At 31.2% G+C, this 13,954-nt stretch overlaps 1 protein-coding gene across 1 annotated transcript in view; it reads left to right on the top strand.

The window, feature by feature from the left end:
* The first annotated feature begins 7,830 nt into the window (after window positions 1-7,830).
* Window positions 7,831-13,954, top strand: part of LOC134698053 (transcription intermediary factor 1-beta-like) — a 102,939-nt gene continuing 96,815 nt past the window's right edge. Inside the window, exon 1 of the mRNA XM_063560342.1 lies at window positions 7,831-8,624. Within this exon, the coding sequence (XP_063416412.1) occupies window positions 7,858-8,624 (767 nt within the window). The 5' untranslated portion in view covers window positions 7,831-7,857. The remainder of the gene's footprint in view (window positions 8,625-13,954) is intronic.

The raw sequence follows: 13,954 nt of genomic DNA, 5'->3' as shown, positions 1-13,954 counted from the left end.
AAACATACATACAAAAAAATCGGTTAGCAATTATTTACTAAAAAACAAAAACACGAATACATTGAACTCTCAGTAAAATTCAAAAGGAAAGTTCGATTCAAACAACAAGGAAACCCAAAACTCAAACACCCCAAACAAACAAATAACAACTATCATTTTCCTGGCTTGGTACAGGCATTTTCTTATGTAAACAATGGTGAATTAAACCTAGTTTAAGAGTTAGATTATCTCAATTAAAATTGAGAATTGAAATGGGGAATGTGTCAAAGAGACAACAACCCGACCAAATAAAAAAAAAACAACAGCAGAAGGTCATGACAGACGCATAAAATTTCATTATATGGTTTGTTTGATTTCATATTAATGTTAATCATAGTTTTCACCTGACTGTATAAAGTAAAAACACAAAAATACCGAACTCTGAGGAAAATTCAAAAAGGAAAATCAAAAATCAAAAGGCAAAATCAAAAGTCCAAACACATCAAACGAATATATATAAGAATGAATTTTTGTGGATTGAATCCGTCAACCTATATCTAGCTAAGACGTTAAATGAACTGCCAAATGAATACGAATGCAATAAAGTCGAAGTATGGTTTTCAAATTGGTAATTGCTCTACATGTTCAGTAGCTTATTTCTGCGATATTTGCAATCTGGTAGAAAAATGTCAGTACAAAAAAAATAACATAGCAATTTATAACACCAAGAAACTCGAACCCCGCCAAAAACTAGAATTAATCTCATGTGATCCAAACGGGAGAGCAGATCCTGTTCCACGCGTGGTACACGCTGCTTTGTTCATGTAACAACATGGTGACAAGTTTAATTTTGAAGGTCACATTTGGGTTAAAGCGAATGGTATTTTATTCATGACAATTTGAACATGTATGTTGCCATCTGTGAAACAGACATTTCTTCTTTTATACCAAAAGTAACTAATACGTTGTCAATCAATTTATTAATTTAGCATCTTGATAATGTCAGTTTGAAGGATTTTTCATTTTTAGAAACAAAGTGATTTTTTACTAAGTACAATTTATGTGTTTCGTTTTACTCTATGGTGACAATAATTTAAGCTAAAACATTTATTTAACAGGTAACATGTATTTATATTCATTTATCAATTCAGTTTTGTAATTATGTTTAATAAAATATTATCAATCGCACAGCTGTAGTCTGATGAGTATTTCCGTCTTCTTGCGCCCTTTGCCTTGTCATGTCATACACTTAATCAATCAGTATTTCGAAGTGTCGTTTCCAATTATTTGATTCATTTTGAGTCTTTGGATATATATTTCATGGAAAAATGTTATTAGTAATATGAAGTCCCCAGTACTACCGTGATCTTAGTCAAGATACTGCAGCACTTTCATGATGAAGGATATCGATCAACTTGATGCATCTAGGAAAAGAAAAATTGAGACAGGGCCGTATTCATTTTAATCTTTTTAAATACGAACTATCTGTAAATTATGTTTCTTTCAATTTTCGAGAACATGAATTCTTGGTTTGCAGGTTTTTTTGGGGGGGTTTAAGTCACAAATAAATCTAAGAAGATTAAACTCATAGAGAAAAGGTGATGAATGACGATGACCATGATTGCGTCTGCGTCCGAGGAGTAGAGTGAACATGCTCACCACTATCAGCTTATTAAGGAAGAACTTTGTACTATACTTATACTGTCAATGTAGCAACCATATAGTGTCGCAGTTCGAAATTCACGAATCTGTATATAGCATATTGATGATACAAGATGAGGTTTATTGGTCATGTGATATTTTGTTTAGATGAAGCGGACTAGAATCCAATTTAAAATGCTGTTAAAGATGGTATGGGAGCCAAAACGTAGTATCTATTGATATATATTTTGAAAAATACAATAAAAATGATAGGTCACCGCGCATTTTCCCAAGCTACTGGACCTAACAAAATGACACATTTTGTATGGATTATACAGGGAAAAACACAATTTCGTGATTAAGAACTTAACAAAATGATAGAATTGTTAAAAACTTCAGAAAAAGATAGCTTTCAGACAATGCTTTGAGAATATCAAAAGAAAAGATAGGGTCACCGAACGTTTTTTCCGGCTAAAATGCAAAATAGGAAAATTCCACTAGAATCCTTCAGAAAATGCACGGGTTTAGAGTTACCTCCCCTTAAAATGTCATTTATTTTTTAAAACAATCAAATTAATCAACATTTGCATAAATATTAGTATTTATAAGCTATACTCTTATAAATTGGTTCTTTTGAATGAAAATACACATTAAATATCTGCATTCATGCATTAAATTTTGCTGAATTGATAGTAAATCTGGACCTTTAGTTCTCCGATATTTACAATCCAAGATGGAAGAAGACACCCATACCACCTTCAATGTCACTAATATTGTTGTTAGTGTTTGATCTATGGCACATCAAACGTTAGAATAGTTTTTATTTATGTTACCGACATTTACTATGTATTAATTATTTGGATTAACTCAATTGGCCTCTCACGATGGTAACATAACAATCATAAAACTACAAATGTTCAGAGCTCTGTTACAAGTAAGACAAAATATATGTTATCAAATATGAAGTAGTTTATAGTTAAAGTTTTCAACCTCTTAATGCATGCATTGTAAGAAGCACTTAGATTTTGTACCCTGCATACCCACACGGTCTCGGTTCTTTCATGCATTACCCCCAGTTGATGTCAATATCATTGCTCTGATCTTCCCGAATGGATCATTTAGATTTGAACATCTATGCAATGCATTTGCCCTCTATTATATGAGGCTTATGTAGTTGTATTAGTCGTACACCTTATGTCTCCGAACTCTATTTGTTTGATATTTTGTGGTAAATTATAGGGATGTTTTTGATCAAACTGTGGGATTTCATTGGCTACCAAGTGTAGATTCGAGTGGCATGGAAGGGGATCATCGAGATAAAAAAACAACATGTTATTGATTTTTTCAAAGATTTCCCCAAGATGATATTGACATGACAAGATTGTTTAATCACAATATCCCGATAGACCAACGAAGTGAAAACTAACAAACCTACATAACGAATTCTCTCTTAACCTAAAGGTTGACAAGGCGGTGTATCATAGAGAAGATATTCAACACTGAAGATTAAAACAAAAGCTATACTAGTACAACGTATTTACATAGTTTCCCTAAGATATCAGACACAGGGTCATTGCAACGAGGTTGACAATACATTTGTCTTGAACATGCGGTTTAGTATGATGAATCCTCTTGTAGTTGATGTAATTCTCTCGGTTTACGTTTTAACCCAGCTGTGTTATCGTTAACTCTATTTACTATTGAACAGCTGTATACTACTGTTGTTCTTATGAGTCAGAACTTTACAAACAAATTCTTCAGAGTTCAAATAAGTGCAAACTCAATCTATGCTACAAACATCAAGATGATTATGGCTTACTTACCTGATAAATGACAACTTTTCTATATATTTTATTCCGTAGCTAATCAAAAGTAAAATCAGAAAAATACTGAACTCCGAGTATCAAGAAAAAAACACGTATGACAAACCGTCATCAAAAGGAAATAAACTACTCTGACTTTTAAACATGAAATTTTTATTATTTTAATGTATTATATCAATTACGTTTATTTGATATTCTCCCTGAATACAGAATTAAATAGTAAATCTGGGAAACTTAGTGCAATGATGTACATTAAGCAAATTGTCAAAATCAATAGTATGAAATAAAAATTATAAAAGTATAAAAATGTAACAAATGCATATAACCAGATATCCATATATATACAGTTAACCCACGTTGTCTCGAACTCGGTTGACTCGAAATTTCGGATGAGTCGAAGTTTTCACGTGGGGCCAAACTTTGTTCCATATAAATGTAAGTATTTTCACTCCTGATGAGTCGAAATTGGATGAGTCGAAATGTCGGTTGAGTCGAACGTAATTTTCGGTCCCAAGGTTAACAAAAGCATTCAAAATTCATTATTTATCTCAAACTTATAAAAATATGTCAAAACATGACCTCCGGGATTTAAATGGATTGAAGAGTTATTCTGACAATACACGTCGTGTAATTAAATTTCCGGTCGCTGACCACTGTAATTGATTTAAGACATGATATTTCCACGAATGTTTATCTAAGATTATCTTTTATAGAATTTTTATAAATAATAAGTGATACATTGTTAATGTTTAATGTTCATGAAAAAGTATTTAAAATGTTTACAAAACAATTATTGGTGATTTACACAAGTCTAATGAGCTTTGGTGTGTATAAAGTGAAGATTACCTACAAACTACTCAATCGGCGTCTTTAATCTTATTGTATTTTCTTTTGAAAAGAAAAAGTGAGATGACACAAAATGAAGAAAATATCAATTTTCTAAAATTTCTTGTATCCGAGAATAATCAAATTTTATCAACTTTAAACATGGATGTGAAGTTAGCAGCCGGTTCGTTATTCGATATTCGATATTCAAATTTATTTGAAATTCATAAAAAAATAATATTTGATAACATTGATTATAAGCATGATTTCAATAGTTCAAAGGAGCGAAAAGATACGTAGGAAATCGTTTTATGACCCTTGGATGTGAAGTTAGCAGCCAGTTCGTTATTCGTTATTCAATATCAAACCGGCTGCTAGCAGTCTGTTGGATATTCAAATTTATTTCAAAATCATAAAAAATATAATATTTGATAACATTAAAAACATGATTTTTATAGTTGAAAGGAGCAAAAAGATACATAGGAAATCGGCTTATGACCCCATCAAGTTGTCTTAAACTCTCGTTGTCCTCGAATATAAACCCTTATCAATGCTGAAGTAAGTTGCATATTTGTCTTTATGATACATAGGTTTTTATCAATAAAACGACGCCAAAAATGTAATTTTATATATAACATTTCTTAAAACAAAAACAAAAACCCGATCACTCTAGAAACATATAGAACTATAAATAGAAAAAAATATGAAAAGCCTAAAAAACAGTAATATATAGTGAAAACCTACCTGAGACCGCTTAAATGAGGATGAAACCCACCTGGTCTTTCAAAGTCCATAAAATTCAAGTAAATCATAGACTCTGTATATATAAAGTTTGTTTCAAAAATTCCTTTGAGTCACGTTTTTATCTATCTATTAACTAATTGTCTGCATAACATTAGAAAGATTGAGAGATCAGGGGGCTCTCACCATTGCCCTGTGCCCTCTGTCATAAAATTTTGATAATTTTTAGCTGAAAAGTGACAATAAAAGCCCTCCATAGATATTGAATATGACATTATTCTGAGAAATCCTTCTAATACAACCTTTATATATACAGAGTCTATGATTTCATAAAATTTTATGAACATTGAAAGACCAGAGGGTCTTACCCTCATTTAAGCGGTCTCAGGTAGGTTTTCACTGTATATTTTGAATATCCAACTGGCTCTTTGGGCGCTCCGTAAACAGAAATGACAGGAAGTGTACCCAAATTCCTTTTCGTCACGTTTGTGTCTACATATTAACTTAATGTCTGTTTAATATTAGGCAGATTGAGAGATCAGGGGCCTTTCACCATTGCCCTGTGCCCTTTGTCATAAAATTTTGATATTTTTTAGCTGAAAAGTGACAATATCAGCCCTCCATAGATATCGAATATGACATTATTCTGAAAAATCCTTCTAATACAAACTTTATATATACAGAGTCTATGATTTAATTACATTTTATGGACATTGAAAGACCAGGGTGGTCTCACCCTCATTTAAGCGGTCTCAGGTAGGTTTTCACTGTATATTTTGAATATCCAACTGGCACTTTGGGCGCTCCGTAAATATGAAAAACAGGAAGTGTTACCAAATTCCTTTTAGTCACGTTTGTATCTTCCTATTGGCTAAATGTCTGCTTAATATTAGGCAGATTGAGAGATCAGGGGCCTTTCACCATTGCCCTGTGCCCTTTGTCATAACATTTTGATAATTTTTAGCTGAAAAGTGACAATAAAAGCCCTCCATAGATATCGAATATGACATTATTCTGAGAAATCCTTCTAATACAACCTTTATATATACAGAGTCTATGATTTCATAACATTTTATGGACATTGAAAGACCAGAGGGGGTCTCACCCTCATTTAAGCGGTCTCGGGTAGGTTTCACTATGTATTTCTTTTTTGGGCTTGCCATAAGTATTTCTGTTTTCTAGAGTTAGCGGGTTTTCTTTTTGTTTTTAAAAAATATTATGAATAAAAGTCTTTGAAGTTTTTTTTATTGACAACAATCTTTATTACATAAAGACAAACATTCAAGTTAGACAAGGGTTTATATTCGAGAACAACGAGAATTTACGACAGCTTGAAGAGGTCATGAAACAATTTTCTACGTATCTTATCAGATCTTAACTATGAAAATCATGCTTTTAATGTTATTAAGTATATATATTTTTTTTAATGATTTTTAACCTAATTTTGAATATCGAATATCGAATAACGAACCGACTGCTAACTTCACATACATCTTTAAACGACATAATAAACGCTATGATCGATTGGAAATTACTCTTGGATAAAGCCATTAGAAATTGTTTTAACTGAAACAATTGAATAAGTAAAAATAATAATTACTATAATAATGAAAGACCATGACATACAAATACATCGATCTGATACCAGAATATCGATCCCCTTCCAAAATCAATCCTGATTTATTTTAGCTTTACCAAGCTAAGCAAGAGTTGTGTCCCTTGGTCTGTCAAACTTCTGGTTTTCGTTTGAGTCGAACAACGTGTATCTCGAAATAATTATCTGGTCCGGCTGACTTCGAGATAACGATGTATCATGATTCAGTAATTATAGCACTACAACTTATTGCACCTTTTTTGTATTTACCCTCGATTTGTCTCTTCCTAATCGATTTCTATCATCATATTTTACCAATTAAAAGTTACATATATAGGGATAGGTAAATACATAGCCATGTGTAACATGTGTATCATGTGTAATGTCTCAACATGTAAAACATCGATTATACCTGTTACACACATGTATGTATATGTGACTAGTGTATCGCCTGATATGTTATAGATGTAATCGTCGTTATCTTATTGACTGTATTGTCCCTTTAACAAATACACACGATGGAGTAGCTAAATAAATCAACAAATTCAATGTGGTTAAACCTAAGTAGTAAATTGACTGCTAATCAACTATTTATATCTGATCATTTTAAAACATGAAATGTTTAACCTATTTTAAGTGTTTATGGTAACAAAGAAACAGTTAAAGTCGGTAAAATTTCCAATAAAAAGAACAATTATAAGTCGGTTTTTGAAATGGAATAAGAACTTCATAAGCAAAAAGCGTTGATGCCAAAATATATATACATGCCGTCGGGGCAACGAAAACACATTCGTTGCTTATTCACTTCCTTTATCCTACACTGTAAATTACACACCATTCAAAATTTATTTTGAATCATGATAAATGAGGAGTAGACGAAGCAAAAAAATTTAAAACCAGTGGCTTATTTCTAATGTAGCCTAATTCCAAATATATCAATTACCATCTTACTAATAAAAAAATACCAAATATTGAATAACCACTAATTGTTACTTATATATTATATTATGGGATTGAAGTGATCACTTGACAACAGTATCAAATGATTATATCTATACTTTTAAATATAACAAATGACGGTTAATCCTTTAAAAACAAAAATGACAATAATGATTTATAATAGGAATAATTACGACTTTTACCTTTTATACAACGAAAATTCATTGATGATCCGGAAAAAAGTTATTCTATCTCCGTATATGATCGGGATTTAAATAACCTTGTCATAACAACTTGAAAACAAAACATACCAAAATGGCTCAGGCTGCTTCTAAAACGTGTGAAATTTGTGTTTCCGGACCTGGACATAACTATTGTGAACAATGTGACCAGCTGTTTTGTGATGGATGTAAAATATCTCATTTACGGACAAAGATGACCAAGAATCACACATTTCTAAGTGGTCCAAATATAAACCCGGAAGTAAAACAATATTGTAAAGAACATGATGAAAACTTTATATACTTCTGCATGGAATGTGATGCACCAATATGTAAAATATGTGTGATTAAAAAACACAAATCACATGATTTTGCTGAAATCAAGGAATCAACTGAAGGCATCAAAGCTGAGGTCAAAATGATGATCGACATGAAGGTGAGAAACCTGCAGTCACATATAGCAGATATTGACCAAGGTACCCATAAATATCAAGCTGATGTACAGCAAGTTGTCCAGACTATAAGAGAAGAGGGCAGACAATTGAAAATAATGATTGATAAGGAAGTTGAAGGTCTTATTAATACGCTACAGAAGAAAGACACAAAGAATGTTCAAACCTTACAGTCGGTTGGCAATGAGTTGAAAACAGCTTTGGACAAGGCAAAGGAGCAGCAGAAGTTTTACCAAGACACCCTGGGTATAAAAGATACTACGAAATTGTTACAAAAACTCAAACAAATAAAGTCACAAATCGATCAAATACAAGAAATACAGATTCCAATTATGCCATCAGTCAAATATGTTAGACAAAAAGTAGCAGAGAGTGAAATAGGGAAACTGTTTGGGGAATTAACATTTGGGTGAGTTTGATCTTAGTTATTATTGATTCTATGAAATTGCTTTGAACACTCTTATTGTCTTTTCCTCTTTTTTTATATGAAAACTTTGTTCTACAAGCGGTCTCTTTTCGATTGCAAAGGTTGAATAATTATGGCATCTTCCGCTTTGTGTTTCAATTATATTATGTTGTTGTATATCATATAATCAAAATTCTCCAGATTTAATAGAATATGCGATAATCATGATAATGCAATTTCTATATATACACACTTATTCAAAATTGTCAGTCGTATTCTGATCATTGATTAAAATCACCAGCATTTCATGAGTTACAAAACAAGCAAATTTATGTGTTGACTTTATAGAATCCTAAATATATGTTGACAGTTTCAATTGGAATTCAGTAGGATCAAACAATCCTCCTCCTACATATTTGAATTTCAATATCTACTTATAGAAATTGGAATACCGATTTATACTTTAAATAATAAAAATCCAGTAGCCCTTTTAACAAAAAATCTTAAGTGTAAAATTAATCTTACGATAAAAATATTAAGTTGAATTGTTAAGGAATGTTAAAAACTATAAAGAACCTCTTATAAGCTAATGATAAAGCGAATTTAAAAAAAGATTGAATAATTTTAAGACAAAAGCTTTGAAATGAAATAAATTTAAAGGAAACTGTAAATCCGATTTATCCAATGATGTTTCAGGATCCTTCTCAATCATATTGTACCGTAACATAAACATCTCAACTGATTTTTTTTTAATTTTTGACGAAGATCTTTTCAATATTTCACTCCGCAAACGCTTAATTATGTGTTTAAGTTTCAGTGAATGATTTGCCTTTCTAGCTGAAGTTTTATCTCAAGACTTTGCAACTCACACCAATCAGCAATCAAAGAAAACTAAACGGTTTTCAATAAGGGACATAAATAAAGCTACAGTTTTCAATTACAAAGTGTCAGTACAAACTTTATATAACAATTATCATCAAAATCTTATCAAGTCAATCTTAAGAAAAAAAGTACTTTTAATGCAATTTGGGAACTAGTTTGCGTTATTTTTGGGTTATCTTAATAAATAATTCTGTTTGTTCATATTTCGAAAAACACTGTTTATTTGATTTTATAATAATTTACAATTTTGACGCACATATAAGATGAGAATGAAATTGTAAATAAGATCATTGTTTTTTCTCAGAGAAACTGTCAAAAAAGAAAAAAACCCGAAACCTCAGAAGAACGTCAGGTTTGTATTTATAATAGACATTTCACAAAGTTGTTTCTTTTGTTTCCATTTTTAATGTTCTTCTGTGGATTGGCTTTTGCTGCAATAATAAAACCAAAATACAAAGGTTTCACATTACGTTGTAGTGTTCTTCATCTCTATAATTATCTTTTGTTCAATTGGTTTTGATTCCACTTGAATCGATAAGTATGATATTAGGGTGGTACCTAACACTACAGGGAGACAACTCTGTAAAATCAGCTAAACGTTTAAATTACGTTGTATGGTTAAGAAAATATTTAGCTTCTCAGTGATCAAAATTAGTGTTTTTTAAACTGTTAATATCCAACCAGTTTTTTTCTGAGAATGATTGGTTCAAGTTTTTTTTAAATTTTTATATTTTTGTCAGAGGGTCAGGGTAAATATTTTGTCAAAATTTTATGAAAATAAAACGAGACAAATAAATTTTAGTCAAGGTACCACCTTAACAATACTCACGTATAATTTACTGGTTCTTTCTCTGGCAGACATGATATTATTATATAACAAACCTAAGAACTAATCAGTTTTTTAGCAGTACCGTAAATTGCTTTAAATAAACCCATCATAGATACCAGGATTAAAATTTTATATTTACGCCAGACGCGCGTTTCGTCTAAAAATGGCTCGAATAAAAATAAATCAAAAGGCCAAATAAAATTGATTCTCTTTTTGCACATACTCAATTAATTTTAGCGAGGTTGTTTTCAGAATATACATATGGTTTACTTTTGATTAATAAGACTAATAGGTTGCACGACATACATTAGAAATGTGAATATGTGTAATTCGTTCAGTTTAGCTTTCCAAAATATTATACCTTAACATTGTAAAGTATTCATGATAAAGATTTGTCAAGAAAAGAGATCAACACTTTTGAAAGATTGCCTAACTGTGGCGCAGAATATGGATATGAATAAATAAAGATAACAGTAGTATACCGCTGTTCAAAACTCACAAATCCATAGACAAAAAACAGAATAAGGATAACAAACTAAGACTGAGGGAAACGCATTAAATATAAGAGGAGAACAACGACACAACATTAAAATGTAACACACACAAAAACGGACTAAGCATTAGACAGAATCATATGAGAATAACAATTATAACATCAAAACTAAATACATGAATTTGGGATAGATAAGTACCATCACACGTCTTATAGTAATGTGAATTCACACTAAAAAAAAAAGAGAAAACAAACGACACAACGGAAACACAACGTTAAAAGGTAACACACACAGAAACGAACTATAATATAAGAATGGCCATATTTCTGCCTTGGTAAAGGACATTTTTAAAGAAAAAATGGTAGGTTGAACCTGGTTTTGTGGCATGCCAAAACCTCCCTCTTTTATGGTAATGTGAAATATAACATTAAAATGACAACACAGGATTACAGGACAACCAATATAAATACACAGGAGACCACAATTGACAAAGAAACACACGAATAATAGCTTACAAAAGGAAACAAGTTTAAAATTTAAATACCCCAGAAGTGCATTTTGTCCGCACAAGACTTACTAGTGACGCCCAGATACAAAACTTTGAAAGCCAAAACAAGTAAAAAGTTGAACAGCATCGAGGACCAAAAGTTCAAAAAAAATGTGCCAAACGGCCAGGGTTTTCTGTTAGATACCAGAACATCCCTATTATTTATCTATGAGAGTAAAATAAAAGAGCAAAATTAAAGGTGAGTAATCAAAATAGAAGTTACGTTAACATATTTATACAAGATCAAATGCTATGAAAGTGAGACATCTTCCTTGAAAATAAATAAATATGATATGTTTTATAGTGTAACACCAACAGCTAAACAATACAGATACAGATGCTTAGGATGCAAGTAAGTGTTATGTTATGTAGTTTTCTTTTGGAAGAGTACAAAAGACCAAGTATAAGTGCAAAGTTCATTATGAAATCATATATGCAAATTTGAAAGACAGATATGTAAAGCACGAAGCAAGTTTTTCCCTTCTAATAACATTTCATTTTATGTTTAAGATATTATAATACAATTAATGAAACAGATATGTGTCAATCAATATATAACCTTTATTGTCAATACCATACACATTGATTCAACTTTCCTGAATGATATTATCAAAACGCGCGTATGGTATATACAGATGATAACATGGCATATTTTATTTTGGACCCTTTATCAGTCATAGGTCCAAATATTATATCTTTGAGTATTTATGATAAAACTCATGTCGACTTCTCATTGTTAATTAGTTATTTATCGTCAGACTCTGACCTTTACCTATTTTAAGTGATATGATATATTCGGGAATATGTATTCTTCCCTTATGTATTTACTGTTAAATTCTAATTCGTCAACTCAAACGAACATTACTTATTAATCAAATCTACACAAACTCTAACATGGGAAACGCCACTTGCAGAGACAAGCGCACATTTTATTATAAATATGAGTATAATATTGTGGAAAATTCGTAAAAATACACAGGTATTAAGCAGCTTGTACTTGTTTCCCAAAACTAGTGGCCTACAAACCTGAAAATAAATAATATAATTAACAATATTTTTTTATTTGGCAAAATGCTACTGTACACTTTGACTTCAATGGCTCGAATGACTTTAAACCATCTGAGTTCACTCGTGATTGAACTCAATATCCCAATTGAACGGACATTACTATAATTAATCAAACACGTGTCAACTATAAACAAACAACATTTTAACATGTTCGATTTTGTACAACTTTGATAAATAAATATAAAAGACTATTCCTGAGTAAACAAATATTCCACCATGATAAAGAGGACACAATAGTTAATTCAACAATGTAGAGCCGTAGACCTTTTTTTAAACTTTTGGAAAAAAAAAGCATTGTGATAATAGCAAACATCATTAATATGTTAAGCCCTGTTTATGTTAATACTGAACCTCAAATATGTAAGACATAAAATATAAATGTCCTCATTCAGTAACTTAGTCAGTGGTTGTATTATCAGTCTATGGAGAAGCGAATCGATAAAAGCTTTTCTTATATCAACGAGCGATATTGTCTTATATCAACGAGCGATATTGTCTTATATCAACGAGTTGCATTGGGGGAAATTTCCGACGAATGTTAGCATTTGTACGAAGAAAGGCAGATTTCTCGGTATAAAGTAATGACTCTTTTCTTAAAACAGGGTGACATTTAACACGAAATACGTTTGCTGTATAATTTCGATGAATTATTTTATGTAATAACAAGGTGTTATTTAAACGAGAAAATTGAATTGTTGAATAAATGGAACATAAATGCACGATTTATCAATTGTAGATATATATAACGTAACAAATTCAGTGGAATGCAATTGAGATGAATGCAACTGTTTGCTAAGCCAAAATCCCCTATAAGTCAAAGATACTGTTATATTTTATTATGTCAATGCGATGTTTGTCTTATATCATAGCGATGCTTTTTATATATCAACAATGTATGAATGCGATACTTTTCTTATATAACTACAATAGTTTTCTAAAAAAAAATGAACCAAATGACACGTCACAATGCATGTCAAGAAAACGCAAATATAATTCACAAACTTAGTTCATGACTTTTGAAAACGGCTGGATCCACCCTTGAGGTCACACTGCTATAGCCTATCTACATTGGTAATATCGAAATAGACAAAAAATATCATTACTTAAAAGAAAAGAAAACATTCATTCAAACAATCCAATCCCATTCAGCTCCAAAAAACAAGGAATTTTTAAATGGTAAATTAAATATTCCAAACAAATCAAAATGTACAAATGTTGATGTCCCGAACTTTGAAGATACCAACTGAGTAGCCTCAGACTATTAATTCAACGACTTCAGATACAACGAAAATCAAATATCTTGTCAAACAGAAAATGTGTGTATTATTAACATAGAAAAAAATATTGACAAGGAAAACAGTTCTTTTTGGATATCAAAGACTTTTCTCGTTTAGTAAATCGATATCTCTATGAACATAATCAGCTCGCCGCATGTACGCTCTTTTACAGCGTGATGGCCGTGAGGGCATTCCGATGTATTGTTGCCACAGAGATTTGACTTTCGTTTTTGACT

This window comes from Mytilus trossulus, chromosome 14 (assembly GCF_036588685.1).
Source record: "Mytilus trossulus isolate FHL-02 chromosome 14, PNRI_Mtr1.1.1.hap1, whole genome shotgun sequence".
Classification (NCBI taxonomy): Eukaryota; Metazoa; Mollusca; class Bivalvia; order Mytilida; family Mytilidae; genus Mytilus; species Mytilus trossulus.
Note: the sequence above shows the minus strand (reverse complement) of the source record. Positions and strands in the feature narration are given on the sequence as shown.